Raw genomic sequence first — 20,375 nt, 5'->3', positions numbered from 1 at the left:
CAGGCTACATTAGTTTTTTTATTATTATTTTCTACCACAGACGTGGCCACACATTTATAATGCTAACCAGCATATATATATATTTTCTTCTGTCCTCCATGGACAGGGTGAGAGATTTGTCAAACATATAGTTCAGGAATTTATTGAACAAGCAACATTATTTCATGAAACACTTTCGTGAGTGTTCCTTAAAGATGACGCATTCTCTACATTAGTATCAGTCATGCAGCCATGCAGGTGTGTGTCTCTAATAACAGTGTTGTAATGGCTGAATTTAAAGTGTGTGCACACCACACGCGCATATGCGTGGGCCCAGTGAGCATGTGGATAACAGCATCTATAAACAAAACCATATAGCGTGCACTAATCAACATCAATAACCGTACTATATGGACTGTCATGCAATATTACATTAATATCGTCTGATTAGTGTAGTTGAGAGCTATGAACATTCATTGGCCTACATTTTGAGTTCATGCAGCTAAGAATCATCTTGTTGATTATGTATGTACTGAACCGATCACATTAAATCGATCTAGGTGTACTCAATAACCTGGGGGGGAAGGGGGACCTCCCAAATCAACTTTCTATGGTTGCAAAATAAGTCCTTTCATTCTTGAATTCTATGAGCTTAAGCAGGATATTGGGAGACTTTTATTGTTAGTTTAAATAACTGAAAATCATGATATGAAGGATGAATATCTCTATTTCCACTTCTTGAACATAATAGCCTAAGCTCCTGAACTAATAAGTATACTACGGTGGATGTAGATCTACTTGATGGATCTACCGGGTGTATATCAGATGTATCTTAATATCTCAATAAACGTACTTAAACTTGAAGAGTAAATATATGAAAAGAGGAGAGACACTTTCCCTGATCCTAAACAATCCTCACCTGCTAATTCTAACTTCATTACTAAATATTCAAAGAATATTACAAAATACTTGTGGTTTGTTAATAGGAAGACTGTTCGAAATGTACGACCACCGCGGTAGTCGTATCCACTAGAATAAATCTGCTACTTGAAGTGGTCTCAGATTATGACGTAAGCAGGAAGCCTCTTATACTTGTGTAAGCTTGAGCAGGTCCTCAGTTTTCCCCAGCGTTGTGTAGTGAATGCGTTAGTCTTCGCTTTATGATAACATTCAGTATTATTGCCCGAAATACGTAGATAAGTGATAGTCAACAACAGGGGTATGTATATCTTTGTAAATTAGTTTTAAGAGGTGCATTTTACACTACACTGAAAAACAATTTAAAGGTTTTAGAAGTGAAGGCGCGTAGTGCTCTCTGAATTATCGCGCACCAGATTCATTAATACTGGAGAGATGTCCATTTTCAGTGGGTGCACCACCAGCAGAATATTCGAGATTTGTATATTATCTGCCGTCACAGCAAAATGGTAGAGGTGAATGTCAGGTGGTGGGCTGTAGTGGTGGTGGTTGGCGTGATAGCCTCTGGTGGCTGTGGACGACTATTACAATACCATCAGCAACAGGCCCAAAAGGAACACCAGGCAGAACCTGTAAAAGAGCAGCAACAACAGGAGAAACAGGAGCAACAGACTCGCCGTCAGAGCCTTCCCAACATTGTGGTGCTAGTGGCAGACGATCTGGGTATCGGGGACCTTGGGTGCTATGGCAACACCACTATTAACACTCCCAACATCGACAGGTATGTCAACTATACTTATGTTACTGATAATACTCGTAGTAAATAAGTAATTATCAAAAGAAGGCGCCAAGCAGACTTGTAGTAAATTTGTTATATACCGTGTACCTTGGAAGAGGAAATTATGGCCCCCAAATACAATTCCACCAATGATTGATTTAATAAAAAATGTCTTTACTTGTTAAAATTTCATCGGGTAATCATACCTCCAAAATTTGCAATAAAAATGGAAATAGGAAATAGTGTTCAATGTCAAAGAATCATCTTAACTATTTTTGTCCACTCCATTCAGCCACTGCATTATTTTCTTTCATTTCGAATGCTTATCTTCAAAATTCCTGTCACATCCCTTAACACATTGTCCAATATTCGTAATAAATTACTATATATATATATATATATATATATATATATATATATATATATATATATATATATATATATATATATATATATATATATATATATATATAAATCTGTTTATAAATTTTCGATTAATTTGATAGCAGCACAGGTAGTATGAAAACAACCTTAGCCAGCAACAGTAGGACGCATTTTTATGTTGGAAATTCGTAATTATTCAGGATATATTGATGGGTTTAATTATATTTGTTGGCTGGTGGCCTTAAAAACCCTCCCACAGTTCAAAAGCCCAACACCAAACCAAACCTTGCTGACCAACCAGCAAGTATACTTTTAAGCACAAGCATAGTTTAGCCCGCAAGTAAACTCAGTGAACATACACCGAGGTGCGGAATACACCTCTCGGTATATAATCGTATATAACAGGCTTTATTTCGTTACTATAGGTTGGCGCGTGATGGGGTCCGGTTGACGCACCACCTGGCAGCTGCTCCTCTCTGTACTCCCAGCAGGGCCGCTCTCCTCACCGCCCGCTACCCGGCACGCTACGGTACGCACTCAGTCGAAATCCTCAGATTAGGCAAAATTGTAATTAATTAATCAATAAAGATGTTAATAATAATAATAATAATAACAACTCTTTTAACCAGTTGCAACGAAATCCCATTTAGAATCTTTCACTAATGTGCTGCTGGACGCAGCAGCACTCCAGTTAAGTGACTATTGGACCCATTTCGAAGATGACGTCAGATATGCATGCGCATGCTGTATGCTAAACATACATTATACACCTCCAGAGCACGTACACAAATGAATACTTTAAAGCCACTGAGCTCCTTGATGCGTATAATTTTGAGCAGTGTTACAGTATTGATGAACTTGTTACGGAATTAAGATCAACAGTTTACACTTACAGTTTTAGTTGAGCTTAATTAGCTTGTTAGGTCTTAATATCCATCCACGGGTTGTGACGTGAGTCAGTGTCGTGCCAGGACTAAATTTATTTAGCTAAACATTTTTTTAATGTTGGAATACTTACAATTGTTTTGTTTATGTAACGCATCCCAGACCCATCCTGTGGGCGGTGGTGGAAGGAATATACCAGAAATTGCCTATCTACAGGAATAGGCTTGTAGATATTTACTGCTAGGTGAACACAAGCATTGGGAGAAATAATACGCGCACAACCATTTCTACCCCGCCTAAGGGATCGAACCTGGGATATTCAATTGTGAGTGGAGAACGTAGCCACTGTACTACTGTAATGTTTAAAACATGTATGGCTGAGTTAGTGATGCGAGTACGCGTGGCGGAATACATGGAAAGACACGCAGCTTATGTTACCTTCCTTGGCCAGTGTCCTTGCCTGTACTGCAAGCCTTACTCAGGATACAGGAGGATACACAGGATACTTACAGGATACACAAGTGTCAACAACGTGTACAGTTTACCTTGCATCTCAGATCCCAACGCGTGTAGGGATTTTCTGTGATAATTTGAGATTTTACAGACACTTTATTTGTTGGCTCGTTGAATAACCTGTTTATTCAAAATTCATTTGTATCTACACGTAGATTTTCAGTTATTTCTTGGCTTTACGGTGAGATTAAATTAAAATCGAACGTGACAAATTCCACGAAGAATGAGTACCAGGATCTAAGAAGCGTATTGCTGCCGAAGAATCCTAAATAGGATTTCATAGGCAAGCCTTACAAAAAGTAAAATAAACTTGATCCTTTTTTAATAACATATATGTTCAGCAACGTTTTGTGAAATATAGGTCCTATATGCAGTTGTACCAACTATACCGGCCACATATATATATAAGGAGGGAGGGAGAGAAGGAGAGGGAGGGAGGGAGAAAGAAGAGAGAAAATTTTAATAACTTTATGGATGGAACTTATACAAATTCAAATGTTTGCTGCTTATTTTCGCTTTTATGAGAAGAATTCAATATTGAATGCCAGATTGTATTTCCCCTGCAAGACACATCAATGATATAGCACAACTATGAGAAACGCCTGGCGCTCGCGGTATATATGCATACATTATTAAATACTGCTAAGAAAATATATTACATGTTGACAATGTGCCCAAACGAGATAAAGTGGAATTGTGGCAGGCAACTGGAATAGAACTGTGGTTATATCTTTATATAAAAATAAAGTTGAAAGCAATAAGGGTAATAAATATAGACGCATTAGTCTAATAACCGTAATGTGGTGAATATATGGCAGGATAGTGATAGGAAGGGTACAAGAACATACAGAGGATTTAATTACTGATCAGTAAGGTGGGTGGAAGATGGTGTGTTGATCGTATAGATGCATTGAGAGCTTGTGAGATACAATGGGGGGTAAGTTTATAAGGTGTATATGTAGATAAATGTACTTTTATCGACTTGGACCGTCAGTGATACATTGGTGAGCACTGAATATCATATGAAGTTGCTGGAATGTTATTAAACGCTGGGAAGGTGTTTTATGCACGAAGCACAACATGTAGTTGAGCATTCAGCCAAATCGCATTTTTAACTAAGCCTAGACAGTGACACCTGTTGCATCTAGTCGGAATGACTGATCCGGCGTCACCCCTCGTCCTCAGACGGTCATTCTAAGCGCTCCCATTGGCTCCTGGATACACGTTACTGGCTGCCCCGATGTGTTATTATTGGCTGCTCCATATCCTAGTTGTATGTGATTGGTGGATTTCAATTAAACAAATCCCTTATATCTAAGAGCCATTGTATTTCACTAGTTTACTGACAATTCATATATATATATATATATATATATATATATATATATATATATATATATATATATATATATATATATATATATATATATATATATATACATATATATATATATATATATATATATATATATATATATATATATATAGTAGCCAGAACTCACTTCTCAGCCTACTATGCAAGGCTCGATTTGCCTAATAAGCCAAGTTTTCATGAATTAATGTTTTTTCGTCTACCTAACCTACCTAACCTAACCTAACCTAGCTTTTTTTGGCTACCTAACCTAACCTTACCTATATATATAGGTTAGGTTAGGTTAGGTAGGGTTGGTTAGGTTCGGTCATATATCTACGTTAATTTTAACTCCAATAAAAAAAAATCGACCTCATACATAGTGAAAAGGGTAGCTTTATCATTTCATAAGAAAAAAATTATAGTAAATATATTAATTCAGGAAAACTTGGCTTATTAGGCAAATCGGGCCTTGAATAGTAGGCTGAGAAGTGAGTTCTGGCTACTAGGTACGACATATATATATATATATGTCGTACCTAGTAGCCAGAACGCACTTCTCGGCCTACTATGCAAGGCCCGATTTGTCTAATAAGCCAAGTTTTCCTGAATTAATATATTTTCTCTAATTTTTTCTTATGAAATGATAAAGCTACCCATTTCATTATGTATGAGGTCAATTTTTTTTATTGGAGTTAAAATTAACTTAGATATATGACCGAACCTAACCAACCCTACCTAACCTAACCTAACCAATCTTTATAGGTTAGGTTAGGTTAGGTACCTGAAAAAGTTAGGTTAGGTTAGGTTAGGTAGGTTAGGTAGTCGAAAAACAATTAATTCATGAAAACTTGGCTTATTAGGCAAATCGGGCCTTGCATAGTAGGCTGAGAAGTGCGTTCTGGCTACTAGGTACGATATATATATATATATATATATATATATATATATATCGTACCTAGTAGCCAGAACGCACTTCTCAGCTTACTATGCAAGGCCCGATTTGCCTAATAAGCCAAGTTTTCATGAATTAATTGTTTTTCGACTACCTAACCTACCTAACCTAACCTAACCTAACTTTTTCGGCTACCTAACCAAACCTAACCTATAAAGATAGGTTAGGTTAGGTTAGGTAGGGTTGGTTAGGTTCGGTCATATATCTACGTTAATTTTAACTCCAATAAAAAAAAAATTGACCTCATACATAATGAAATGGGTAGCTTTATCATTTCATAAGAAAAAAATTAGAAAAAATATATTAATTCAGGAAAACTTGGCTTATTAGGCAAATCGGGCCTTGAATAGTAGGCCAAAAAGTGAGTTCTGGCTACTAGGTACGACATATATATATATATATATATATATATATATATATATATATATATATATATATATATATATATATATATATATATATATGTCGTACCTAATAGCCAGAACGCACTTCTCAGCCTACTAATCAAGGCCCGATTTGCCTAATAAGCCAAGTTTTCATGAATTAATGATTTTTCGTCTACCTAACCTACCTAACCTAACCTAACCTAGCTTTTTTTGGCTACCTAACCTAACCTTACCTATAAATATAGGTTAGGTTAGGTTAGGTAGGGTTGGTTAGGTTCGGTCATATATCTACGTTAATTTTAACTCCAATAAAAAAAAATTGACCTCATACATAGAGAAAAGGGTTGCTTTATCATTTCATAAGAAAAAAATTATAGTAAATATATTAATTCAGGAAAACTTGGCTTATTAGGCAAATCGGGCCTTGAATAGTAGGCTGAGAAGTGAGTTCTGGCTACTAGGTACGACATATATATATATATATATATATATATATATATATATATATATATATATATATATATATATATATGTCGTACCTAGTAGCCAGAACGCACTTCTCAGCCTACTATGCAAGGCCCGATTTGCCTAATAAGCCAAGTTTTCATGAATTAATTGTTTTTCGACTACCTAACCTACCTAACCTAACCTAACCTAGCTTTTTTGGCTACCTAACCTAACCTAACCTATAAAGATAGGTTAGGTTAGGTTAGGTAGGGTTGGTTAGGTTCGGTCATATATCTACGTTAATTTTAACTAAAATAACAAAAAATTGACCTCATACATAATGAAATGGGTAGCTTTATCATTTCATAAGACAAAAATTAGAGAAAATATATTAATTCAGGAAAACTTGGCTTATTAGGCAAATCGGGCCTTGCATAGTAGGCCGAGAAGTGCGTTCTGGCTACTAGGTACGACATATATATATATATATATATATATATATATATATATATATATATATATATATATATATATATATATATATATATATATATATATATATATATGTCGTACCTAATAGCCAGAACGCACTTCTCAGCCTACTATTCAAGGCCCGATTTGCCTAATAAGCCAAGTTTTCATGAATTAATGTTTTTTCGTCTACCTAACCTACCTAACCTAACCTAACCTAGCTTTTTTTGGCTACCTAACCTAACCTTACCTATAAATATAGGTTAGGTTAGGTTAGGTAGGGTGGGTTAGGTTCGGTCATATATCTACGTTAATTTTAACTCCAATAAAAAAAAATTGACCTCATACATAGAGAAAAGGGTTGCTTTATCATTTCATAAGAAAAAAATTATAGTAAATATATTAATTCAGGAAAACTTGGCTTATTAGGCAAATCGGGCCTTGAATAGTAGGCTGAGAAGTGAGTTCTGGCTACTAGGTACGACTATATATATATATATATATATATATATATATATATATATATATATATATATATATATATATATAGTCGTACCTAGTAGCCAGAACGTACTTCTCAGCCTACTATGCAAGGCCCGATTTGCCTGATAAGCCAAGTTTTCATGAATTAATATATTTTCTCTAATTTTTTTCTTATGAAATGGCAAAGCTACCCATTTCATTATGTATGAGGTCAATTTTTTTATTGGAGTTAAAATTAACGTAGATATATGACAGAACCTAACCAACCCTACCTAACCTAACCTAACCTATCTTTATATGTAAGGTTAGGTTAGGTAGCCGAAAAAGTTAGGTTAGGTTCGGTAGGTTAGGTAGCCGAAAAAGTTAGGTTAGGTTCGGAAGGTTAGGTAGTCGAAAAAACATTAATTCATGAAAACTTGGTTTATTAGGCAAATCAGGACTTGCATAGTAGGCTGAGAAGTGCGTTCTGGCTACTAGGTACGACATATATATATATACACTGCATATATACATATATATATGTGTATATCACACACGAATTTTACATTTACATTGGTACATTATAAGCAAAATGATTCAAAGACTTCGAATGCAGAAAAACATGACAGATTTTTCACGTCCCAACAGATAGATCACTTATCAGCCTATATAGGACGTTATCACCATGGTAGAATTTCCTAGATCTCTGATATTTAGTTTCATCTCCGGAGCTGGCTGGGTTATTATTGTGAAAATATTGTGAAGGGTGTAATATCATATTCCTTACAATACATGTTCTTTGTTCAGGCTTAGTTGGCGAAGACGGAACACCGCCGGAGATCATGCATGTTGCCAGTAGAGTGGGTCTGCCAGTTGAGGAAGTGACACTGGCAAAGGCACTGTCTATGGTCAACTACACCACTGCAGCCATTGGTAAGTTCCTCCTGTTGTTCTGCCAGTGGCTCTCGGACAGCCCCTTTTTAGTATTATTTACAATTCGTTGTTTAGCATCCAGTTTTCTAAGGCGGTTAAAAATATACAGTATACAGCGTTTCCAGTTTCAGTCAATGCCAGAATAAATTTAATTTGATGTAGTTTATTCAAACATAAATCACTGTCGGGTAAAGTGAGACAAATTAAACATTTTCTCGAGCTTCTCACGTTCATTTATTTACATAAGAATAAATTATATTGCAGAAGGCCATTTGTCCTATATTAGTCAGCTGTTTCGTCAGAGGTAGCATGGGGGTTCACCATGCTTTTAACGATCTGTTCGACGTATCCGTTAGCGTATCCATTATTGACTAGAATCTGCTTTACTCTACTGAGTTCCTCATCCACCTGCTTCCAACTGGAGCTGCGTGTGAAAGCACGGTTGACATAGGCGTCGACAACACGTGTGCTCAATATCAGGTACCTGCAGGAATGTCATCAACATACCTACATGAGACGTTGGGTTTTAAGTCCATGTTAATAAGGACTTCCTGTTCGACCCATATAAAAATGAGCAAATAAGACACCAAGGGGGTAACCTGTAGCGACACCATCTACTTGTTTGTACATACGAGCGTTAGAACTCAGGAAGGGTGCTTCTTTAGGTCAGGCGTCGAAACGCTAATCTTTCTGCCACCGACCACAGTATGGGTATGAAGTCCATAATATACTAATTAAGCTAAACATTTCAGGTAAGTGGCATTTGGGTCAGATGTGTGGAGCGTTCGGGCGAGGGTGTCTGGGACCCAAACGTCACGGCTTCCAGTATTTCTACGGTCTGCCCTTTACACTGGCACCTGAGGCAGCTGGCTCCCATCCTTTCTGGATATTCCCTCTAGATGATCCTTTCTACCAGGTGAGACGAATAATTACTTTCTAGGTGATGCAAGAAACTCACATAACTATTAAGAGAATATTATAATAAAAGGACAGTAGTAGTTGAAGATATAATAAATAATTGAAGTAACTAGTGAACAAATCCACAAGGGCAGTGACGAGGATTCGAACCTGCGTCCGAGAGCATCCCAGACGCTGCCTTAATCGACTGAGCTACGACATGGTCAAAAGGAGTTGAAACTGAAGTTCTACTGAACCTACTGTGTGAAGTAACTAGTAATAGAACTAAGCCAAAAAGCCATTATCTTCAATAAAATCGAAAATTTTACTCGCCTGAAATATCAGATAACGCCTAAGGATCGCTGATAATAGTTAGCTGCCAATCATTCGACTAGTTGACAAATATGATTGTTTAAAGATTAGACTGTCAACGATGGTGTGCCTTACAATTACAAGCCCCACCCTCTCCCACAGTCTACCAGTTGATTAACAGTTGAGAGGCGGGACCAAAGAGCCAAAGCTCAACCCCCGCTAGCACAATTAGATGAGTACAGTACCCAAATCACACGTGAGCTTGCCCTCGGTGCAGTCAGCTCACAACCGCCTTTGGTCCCGGGTTCGATACCCGGGCAGGGTGAGACGTTTGGGCACGTTTCCTTACTCATTATGTACCTGTTCACCTAGCAGTAAAAGTACCCGGAAGTTAGGTAACTATTACGGATTGCATCCTGGGGAGGGTTAGGAGTCGGGTTAAGGGGACCTCAATAAGTCTAATAGGCTTGTGGGACGCTCGTAGCTGGTTGCCCCAACCATTATTTGTGTATATTTGATATTTTTTGTAGCAAATTTTATTTAGTAATATAGGATTTTAGAATGTGAACTGCTCCATACTCCGTGCTATGGATGCAGGCGTGACTGACGGTTGTAATGACTGTATAAAAAAGAAGTTTTTCTCTCACTACTGCATCGCTTGCTATGGCAACAATGTTAAAATAGCTAATATCAGTAAAGGAATGGAACTGGGGATATATCAATAGTTTCTGATATAAATAAATGAAGGGTCTTTAAACCGTAGTGTTTACCGTAAACAAGTACAAATATACGAGGGGAGAGGTGTACAAAGTCATCAGAAACAAATTCCTGTATTGTGAGTACCAATAGAGCCTTAAAAAACTTGCATTATATATATCTGATTTAGTGAATCATACGTTCAGACTCTATATTACCTATTCATAATATAGTATAATAATAGTGGAAAGTGCAGAGAGCCTATAAACCAATGCGGGGTAGTTCTTTTGTGTACCTAACTCACTCCCATATTGATTTCTAGTTTGCTAATTTCTACCTCTCCTCATTTCACATTTTCTTCCATCTTTCTCAGATTTTGTTTTAATTCCACATTTTTCTTGTTTTTTTTACATTCTGGAGATTCGTGTTAAATAATATGTTGCTTCTGTTCCCCATTTATTTTCCTCTGGGTTGGGATGAGCGTGTTGGTGACTCAGTCACATGTATGAGGCAGTATTCCTCATTGTATTTACTGTTTTTCCCTTGAGATCAATTTATAATGGCACCTCTTCCGTGTAGTCACTTATTTCTGCTGTCTGCACCCCTGCAGCAGCCTATTGTGTGCGGCGGGTGTGGTCATTTGCTATTTTTTCAATTTCAATTTAATTTTTTAACATGCAAGAAATTTTTTACAAATATTATGCTATTTAATTTGTTGATATACACTATTTAACCTAAAAAATCAGAGGTTTAATTTCACTGAAGCTAGATAGGTATAATAATAATAAATAATTCATTGTGTCGGGGGACAGGAAGCCAGAGTGTATTCATACACGTTAGCCTTATATAGAGGTCCACCCCTCAAAGGTCGAATTACTGACCCGGCCCAGGATGGCAATTCCACAACAAGCTTACTAACTCCTGAGTACCTACTGACTGCCCGGGATTTGAACTCGGAATTCTGTGCGTCGAGAAGGAACCAGACTGTACTACCATGACCCCCTAAATAATAATTTATAATAATATATGGTTGGTATATAGTTGACAGAAGTGAGAATCGCAGAGGAAACTCAGATGGTTTAATGGAATATTCCCCATAGCGCAATTGCGGATAAATGTGTTTACCTTCTTAGGCTATATAAACATAGTATGCATTTCTGTGAATGTTGATCAATCCGTGTATTTCCGAACTGCGTGAAAGAATATATTCTTTAATTAATGATTATTCCTACCCCCTCCCCATACTAAATATTATGCATGTATGTATGTACAGAGCATAACTGCAGGCTGCTTGGCCAGCACGGTGGTGATCGCTGTGGGTTGGTGGTGGTACAAGTGGCGACGCCTCGTGCTGGGCTTGTTCGTGGTGGTGGTGGTGCTGGCGGGGGCTATCAGCTGGTTCCTCCGTACACACTACCGCCTCTACACCCAGTGGTGGTGGCAAGTAAGGTCTTATTACCTGGTTAAGTGCACATAGCTAGGAGTGTATATTAACATAGGTACAAGTAGCCTAGGGAGTTTCTCCCTGAATTCGAGGTTCTATATGTTGTGTTTTGCAACATCATCAATGTTAAAAATGTCTTATCTTCTCTTTTCTAGTCACAGAAAATATATTTAACTGGAACCAAAGAAATGCACAATAAGTAAAATTAGCTTATATTGGATGGGCATAATTTCCCTCAAAGGAAAATATAAAATTTGGCAAAATACCTGTTCATTGAGACATCTGTCCCCCCTGGCTATTTCACACAGTACATAAGCTTATGGTGGTGTGTTCTTCAGGTCTCGCCGTGGATGATACAGCACCTGAACTGTATAGTGATGCAGGACGGGGTGGTAGTGGAGCAGCCACTGGTGCTGGAGGGACTCTCTCAGCGACTCGTCAGCCATTCCCTCAGGTTCATCGCTAACCACACCACCCACGGTCGCCCCTTCTTCCTGTACCACGCCTTCGCCCACGTCCATACACCCATGTTCACACTACCAAGCATGGCTGGACGCAGCAGGCATGGCAGGTGAGCAAAGACGAGGATTGAGTTCCAATTATGTCATCAGTGGCGCTAAGTCTTCAAGGTGATTGTGTGTATATGGGCAAATAATAGGTCTCCTGTTAAAATAAAGGGGATGATTTATGCGCAGGTACGGGGATAACGTGGAGGAGATGGATGCTGGCGTGGGGAAGATCCTGGATGCTCTCACACGCCACAACCTTGACAACAACACCATTGTTTACTTCGTGTCTGACCATGGCGCCCACCTGGAGGCCATAGCCCCGGACGGCCAGCGTACAGGAGGATATAATGGACGCTTTAAGGGTGAGTCACAAGAGTTTACGAAATGATCATGTCTCGATTGATTGGTGATTGATAAAGATTAAGCCACCCAAAAGGTGGCACGGGCATGAATAGCCCGTAAGTGGTGGCCCTTTTGAGCCACTACCAGTATCAAGAGCTGATACTGGAGATCTATGGAGGTGCGACTGCACCTTGCGTGACGGGAGATGTATCCCGTGCATGTCACGAAAAACTAATGCCATAATATAGCGAACTGAACGATCTATTGTATAAGGCTATAACTGAGACCCTAAATTAAATACCATTAAGTAGTGTTCGTTTTTCTACGTGAATTACTTTCTTAATTGAAACAGAATTAATACATGTATAACTGTATGGTCTGAAAGGTATTCCAGTTTCAGAATAGAATAACTTTCCTCCCACAGGGGGTAAGTCCATGGGTGGAGCTGAGGGCGGGATCCGTGTACCAGGGATCTACCGATGGTCAGGTCACCTGCCTGCCGGGGTCACCGTCGACCACCCCACTTCCTTGCTCGACATGATGCCCACTCTCCTACACCTGGCCGGCCTCCCGCCTCTTCATCAGCTGCTCCCTAACTTGCCCTACAGGGTAAGTCCTGTACCAGAATACGACTGTCTATATCACAAGTAGTCTCAAGTCCAGAGATGCCATCATCACCTCACAAGTCCAGATGGTGCAGTGGTAGCACGCTCAACTGTGGATAAAAATTTTATATGAGAAAGGCAGGACTAACAGTGATATATTCCATCATTTGTGAGTTCTTCTGATCGAGAACTGCCAGGTAATCTCTTCTGAATGCACCCGTAGAGTGTATTCAGAGGGATGAACAGTGTGTTCAGATAGGAACACTGTTCACATCTGGTTGATACCTGGTTGATGGGGTTCTGGGAGTTCTTCTACTCCCCAAGCCCGGCCCGAGGCCAGGCTCGACTTGTGAGAGTTTGGTCCACCAGGCTGTTGCTTGGAGCGGCCCGCAGGCGCACATACCCACCACAGCCCGGTTGGTCCGGCACTCCTTGGAGGAATAAATCTAGTTTCCTCTTGAAAATGTCCACGGTTGTTCCGGTTGTTCTGGGTATGCTTCTCAAACTAAAGATTTGTACAGCAGACATGGGGTGAACTTGGTATGATTATATATATCTTCCCCTTTATCTAGTAAGTATTGGATGGGATGGTCGAAAATAATCACTCAACTGAGCTAAAATTTGGAGGATTATTAGCAAACCTACCCTCAGAAACGACAGGGGATTAAATTCCTACATAACCAGTATATTAATGCACTTTTTGAGGGGAAGTGAAATTGTTAATTTATTGGCATGTATTAATTTTTTCTCTTGTGCATTACAAATTTTCATATTAAAATAGTTTTTCTTAAGATTCAAATTGGCCCAACCTATTTATCTGGTAATTATCTAAGTCGTCCAGAAGCTGGATTTTCATTCAACACACCTTCATTGCAATTTCTTTCAATACTGGAATTAAACTAAAGCGTTCATATTATCCATATTTGTTTTTGTTTAAATCATCATGAAAATGAATTGACAAGTTTTAAATTTAACAAAAATAAACTCTCAACTTTTTTTTACAAAATAGTTCAAATGCAGCATAATCAAACATTTGTTTAAATGCTCTTAAACATTTGAATACAGTTTAGGATTATCTTGAAAATATTTTGAGTGTATAAAGAGGTCTAACTGGAGTGTGAAGTAGCGTTGTGTTTACAGGGCTTGGGGAGGAAGGTAGAAATAGCCTAAGCTACTCTATCCCTTTGAGATGTATTTTTTTCTTGTCTCAATAAACATATTTGAACTTGAATAGGGCTTGGATGGGGTGAGCCTGGCTGGTCTACTGAAGAATGGTTCTTCACCTCCTGCTCGGGTCCTCCTTCACCACTGTCAACAAGCCATTCATGCCCTTAGACTTGTTCAAGGTACAGTATTTACAAAAAAAAATCCCTCGGCTTATTGTAATAAGAAATAACTTGCGAAAAATAATATTAAAAATTCTCCGGACTTGTTCGAATTAAAAGTTTTTCGGGTAAGGAAAAATGTTTCCGGTCATATTGAAGATAATATAAAGAGGTAATTGTATAAGCTAGTAAGGTTGTATAATAATTATATGAAGAATTAAATAAAATTCTTATTAAGGTAACACAAAAATGGAGCTCAAACGTAATGAAACTATTGAATTAACTAATAGCCAAATATATAAATATAAATATTACAATGAAATAAATTCAGATTACGTTTGACATGTTTAACATGTCGTTTTGACATTTAACATGTTTAGATAATGAACAATCTTTTAAAAATTTGTAAATAAAATATATAAGATAATAAATGAGGCCAAAAAGTTTAATCCAAGGATCATATTCATACCAGTAAAAAATGAATTAGAATACTCTCAAATAAAAAATAAGAAAGAAAATCAATATGTAATTGATGCAACTAAACAATTGCATATATTTTTCAACCTAACATAGTATATATTCATTAAATTTGTATTATATGTTATATTTAAACGTGCTCAATTCACCCATGTATCCCTAATCAACTATTGATTTTGAATAATAGATTTCGTGATATACATATCTATAAATATATACATAGGAGGGGGTGGGGTACCACCTTTGGTTGCATTTGTAGGGACCCTTAGCCTCGAAGAAGAGGATATGTAGCATTCGGGGAAAACCCTTATTATTATTATTATTATTATTATTATTATTATTATTATTATTATTATTATTATTTTCTACCACAGACGTGGCCACACATTTACAATTCTAACCAGCATATATACATTTTCTTCTGTCCTCCATGGACAGGGTAAGAGAGATTTGTCAAACATATAGTTCAGGGATTTATTGAACAATCAACCATAGAAGGTGATTGTACTGCTTTTAAAATGCTAGACTAAGCTACACACGTAAATGCATAGATACACAGATTTATGTATGCTACATAAAGTGTTTGATGTGTCTTTTACATAGTGTCATTAATGTGCATTTACAAAGGTGAAATGTAATTCTGATCAGCTTCCGCATATACTTTATACACATACATACACACATATACATAGATACATACATACATATATACACACACATACATACACATACATTCTATTTGTCTCTTTTACTCTGACAGGGTGAGATAGCCGATAGAGAAATTAGTGTGCAATTAAGAACTTAATCACTGAAGGTGATTAAGATGCTTTTACAAGCTCAGGTTATATAGTTACATCACATACATACATTGTATAATTTATACATTACATGGTCAATCTAGAGTAAAAGTCCAATATATCATCAAGTGTTCCAGTACTCATACTCTGTAACAACTATATGAGTAACGGGGTGAGAATAGCTTGAGCTACCTCATCCCTTTGTGTGTATTTTACCTCAATAAACTTATTTCAATTTCAATTTACTATATGAGTACTGGGAGAGCGCTGTGGGGCACCCGCATACACAAACCTATTGTCTTCTCCTACCACCCCTATATATATATATTTTTGTATTTTATTTTACTTAAAACTTCATTTAACAAAATGGGTTACAACATTGGTTACATGCAAGGTGCGATGCTACTTGTCGAGTTCTTCGAGCTCCTCAAATGGCGGGCAGGAAACATGGATGCAGTGTTTCTCCTTTGTATCGCCACACTAAGGAGCTGAAAGAGGAAGCTGGCAGCTCTAGGGTCTCTTGTTGTTTCAATTAGCTTAGAACCCAGTACCTTCACAAAACTAGTGGCACTTTAAATATATAAATATAAGTTCCCCATTATTCACTTACCTATATTCTCTTAGATTTTTAGAGCTATTTAAGAGCTCTCGTATTCCAGCTCTATCTCTACGCATATACTTACATATTTACTTATATATTCCTGGAGTAGACAAGAAAGTGTACAAGATGCATATAGCAGGTCACAAGTGGCCTGAAGGAAGCACACAGTGTGGCTGGGGAGAGGGAACCTATTGCCAGTGTTATGGTGACACTATTCAACACTATGGCCACCAACCCCTCTTGTTTGACCTCCAGAAGGACCCGTACGAGGACCATCCCATACCCACCAACACCACTGAGTAACTATATACTGATGCGAATTTTTATCTTAATTTTGATACTCATTAGATTTATGTATATATTATATTTTAATGGGGCGTCTCATACTTTAAGTCACTTCCAATTTAGGTGATAAAAGTCTAAATATGCAGCTACATACACAGCCATTGTTCCCAGGGAAACGAGTTGATAAATTATTATTCCCGTGTCTTCTGCAGATATATAGACGTGACGGGGATGCTGCAGAGGTATCTGACCAACTGGAGGTCGCGGGTGCCCTACCCTCGCTCCCAGTTCAGGAGCGTTGTCAACACTATATTGTCTCCCTGGCTCCAGCCCTTCCGATGGCCCTAGACTCGCTTGTCTTAAGGGGAAGCCCCTTACCGCTCATATTTTATACGCTTTACTGTGTTTAAGGATATAGGCAAGAGTCCTTAGCGTTATCACTTTATATGACATGTCTAAGAATTTAAGAATATGCACAATCCAGCCACGAGGCTTTGAGGAAAATGTAAATAACTTCAGATATCGTTATTTCGGAAAGGTTGCCATCAGAATTAGGTTAAATGTCAACAGAGCATTTCTATACTCTAGAAATAGAGCACAATAATGCACAATTTCTAACACGGGTTAGAAATCTCAGCAAGTCCTAAAATTGCTCAAGAGTAAGAGGATGAATGTTGTATATTATTGTTAGATTAAAAATGTCAAAGTTGATCGGGATAGATTAGGTTAGGTTAGATTTTTATTAAGATATAATATTTTCTGGGCACTGTAAATGTACCCAAATTTATTTATTACGGTAAGACCATATGCATTTACAATTGTATATGAAAACAAACTAAATAATGTTATTGTTATGCATATATTATGCTATGTAGTGTTAGCTGACTTAGAGTATTTACTCTAGGGTGAACAGGAACAATTTCATCGAATGGTAAAACGTGAATCGAGTAATATGGAAAAGTGCCAAGGATGGGATAAAATATAATTATATTTTAATGACGAGAAACGAAAATAATGAGCAAGGTGAATTTGATTTTAATATACCAAATAATTTTAAATACTAAATTTATTGTATACCGTATGCAAATAATTTATGGCAGAGCTTGTCAATGAATAAAATAAAGCTTTTAGAACATATATTAAACAAACTAAAATACCATTACAGCAATGTACTTAAAAATTCAATATGTGTGGGCCGCTGCTCTTGATGTTGAATGTGAAAGTCTATACATAAATATTTTGTGGAATGGTGGAAAAAAAACATACACACAAAACCACGCTAGGCTTGTATTTATCCGCAGGCTACCCATCTCTGGCCTCGACGGGATCAGGAAGCCGGCGGCTTGTCGAAGTTTCCTCCAATATTTTCTGAGGAGTTACATCTTTGCATTGATATTTATGTGTGTTGTTGTGGCTGCCTCAGCCTACATCCTCTCCTCTGCTTCTAAGGTTATGTATAGTGGTGTGCGGCTTCTCTGCCTCTCAAGTTTTCAGAGCTTCAACTAAATGCGTAATTTAGTTACCCAATAAAATTGCAGAATGAACTTTGAAGTACATTTTTTAACTTCCTTCTCAATGACGTATATATACAGGTATATATAAAAATAGAGAAAATTCGTGCTAGAAACAGAAGTGATCTAACCCTTTCGCCACTTATGTATATATATATATATATATATATATATATATATATATATATATATATATATATATATATATATATATATATATATATATATATATATATAAACCCTATGTTCCTTTCTTTTTAGTAAATCCAGAGTTTCCATGTGTTTTGCATTACTTTGCCATCACTAACATTCATTTGTAGTGGGAATCCATTTAAACTGCCTGCCTGTAATTAAGCAGCCTATCCTCCTGTTTTGGTAGTACTTATAGTAACGATGAGGACCATAGTATATATATATTCCGACGTACAACGAAATTAGAAAGTAGAAATCGGCACTATTGAGTTGGACAAACCGGAAAACTACGTTCTAATTATGTTGCAAAGACGAATTAAACTAACCTAACTGAGCCTTCCTAGGCCTAATACACGATATCTGAAGCCTAATATAGTACATATGTGTGATATACTAGGCCTAGGAACATTTAAGTATGTTAGCTTTTTTCCGACTATAAAGTGAATAGTACAAAATTCTACTATCTAATTGCTTAGAACGGCAATCTTTATACTACGGTGTACATAGTTACAAAAACTACTATATAAACAGGAGGATGCGTTGGCGTAAGCCTCCTACCTCCTGTTTGTGCCGGCAAATTGTCCTCAGGCTAGGGTCCTTAATGCTGCGGCCGTCGCCCCCCCCCCCCCGTTCCCCAGGCGCATTCATTAATTTTAGCGTACTGCGTATTCAAAATTTGTATGTTCTTAAATATAATTTAATATTATTTTATACGACAATAACCTGAATAGTTAGGCCTAATTTAGATTAGGTCAGGTGGGTTAGGTTCTGTTGGCCATTATTGGTATTTTAATTTTTTTAATTTTGAATGTGTGATTCGGACAGAGGACGTGAACGAAGCACTGCTCGAGAAATATATATACGTCATTAGTTATGAGTAGCGAGAGAAGTGGTTTTTCATTCCTAAACACAGGGTTTGGTGGCTGGATTATCGGCCATTTTGGCGTTTGTTGATGAGGTAACCCAGCTTCCTACTACAAATACAAACCTAACCTAATTACATCTAACTGAACTCTTTAACACATGATAATATATATAATAATATTAAAGTACATTTGAGAAGATACCAATTTTGAATACGCAATGTTGAAATGGGTGAATGCTTGTTTGGGTCCAACAGCTGATGTGACGAGCTCAGTCAGACGACAGAGGTGGCGGGGAGTGTGTCGTCACACCTGCCTTCCCACACATGCCACAGTTCTCGTGTGTGTGTATCATATAATACATCCTCTGGCGTATTTGGCTGCAAGTTAGGACCTCGCCCGTTTTCCTAAGAAGCACAGAGCCGTGCAGGAGGTCCTGGAGTTCGTCCTATGAGCAAGGTGAGGAGTCCTTTCGGATTGTCTCTGGTTCCACCCCCCATTACCTACAGGGGCGGCGGCACCATTCCCCATTACCTACAGGGGCGGCGGCACCATTCCCCATTACCTACAGGGGCGGCGGCACCATTACCTGGCGTACCTCTACGTATATTTTGTGTAACTTAGTGAACCACAGAGATGTGCTTGTGAGAATGATCAGTTTCATGGTTAATTACGTAAGTATAATTTGTGAGAATACATTATTTTTCTTCTCTCGTCTCTTCGTTTTCCAAGTTGGTAAACATTTGTTAGAACGAAAATGGACTTGTTATACCACGACCCGTGCAGTGGGACTTGCCATACCACGGCCCATGCAGTGGGACTTGCCATTCTACGGCCCGTGCAGTGGGACTTGCCATACCACGGCCCGTGCAGTGGGACTTGCCATACCACGGCCCGTGCAGTGGGACTTGCCATACCACGGCCCGTGCAGTGGGCACAATTTCCAAGAGTGACGTTAGTTAGACATTGAATCTAGGTTAAATCAACGTTGATTCCTTGTTGGTATGTATATTGTGTCCACTTGGAGCATTGATATTCTCAGACATTTTGGTAGAGA

The 20,375-nt window shown here is 37.8% G+C and overlaps 1 protein-coding gene and 1 long non-coding RNA gene across 2 annotated transcripts in view; one reads left to right on the top strand and one right to left on the bottom strand.

Annotated features, from left to right (window-relative positions):
* LOC123767629 (uncharacterized) overlaps positions 1 to 1,661 on the bottom strand; it is a 38,175-nt gene extending 36,514 nt beyond the window's left edge. The window contains exon 1 of the long non-coding RNA XR_006773988.2: positions 1,528 to 1,661. This is a non-coding gene — a long non-coding RNA (uncharacterized lncRNA). The remainder of the gene's footprint in view (positions 1 to 1,527) is intronic.
* On the top strand, positions 14 to 18,297 carry LOC123767625 (arylsulfatase H). The gene is made up of 12 exons (XM_045757443.2): positions 14 to 1,198; positions 1,400 to 1,678; positions 2,485 to 2,588; positions 8,337 to 8,462; positions 9,215 to 9,378; positions 11,641 to 11,811; positions 12,150 to 12,382; positions 12,507 to 12,682; positions 13,087 to 13,271; positions 14,502 to 14,613; positions 16,577 to 16,766; positions 16,965 to 18,297. Exons 2-12 carry the CDS (start codon positions 1,404 to 1,406, stop codon positions 17,098 to 17,100), a joined length of 1,872 nt encoding a protein of 623 aa, XP_045613399.1. The 5' UTR covers positions 14 to 1,198; positions 1,400 to 1,403; the 3' UTR covers positions 17,101 to 18,297.
* The last annotated feature ends 2,078 nt before the right edge of the window (positions 18,298 to 20,375 follow it).

The sequence above is a fragment of the Procambarus clarkii genome, chromosome 67 (genome assembly GCF_040958095.1).
Source record: "Procambarus clarkii isolate CNS0578487 chromosome 67, FALCON_Pclarkii_2.0, whole genome shotgun sequence".
Classification (NCBI taxonomy): Eukaryota; Metazoa; Arthropoda; class Malacostraca; order Decapoda; family Cambaridae; genus Procambarus; species Procambarus clarkii.
The sequence above is the reverse complement of the archived record's forward strand: the minus strand, read 5'-3'. Positions and strand labels throughout refer to the sequence as shown.

Bases quoted from the DNA above. Each gene is read 5' to 3' on its own strand.
- LOC123767625 (XM_045757443.2), top strand. From the start codon at position 1,404: ATGGTAGAGGTGAATGTCAGGTGGTGGGCTGTAGTGGTGGTGGTTGGC. The intron at 1,679-2,484 runs GTATGTCAACTA...TCGTTACTATAG, and splicing joins AACACTCCCAACATCGACAG to GTTGGCGCGTGATGGGGTCC. The intron at 8,463-9,214 runs GTAAGTTCCTCC...TAAACATTTCAG, and splicing joins CTACACCACTGCAGCCATTG to GTAAGTGGCATTTGGGTCAG.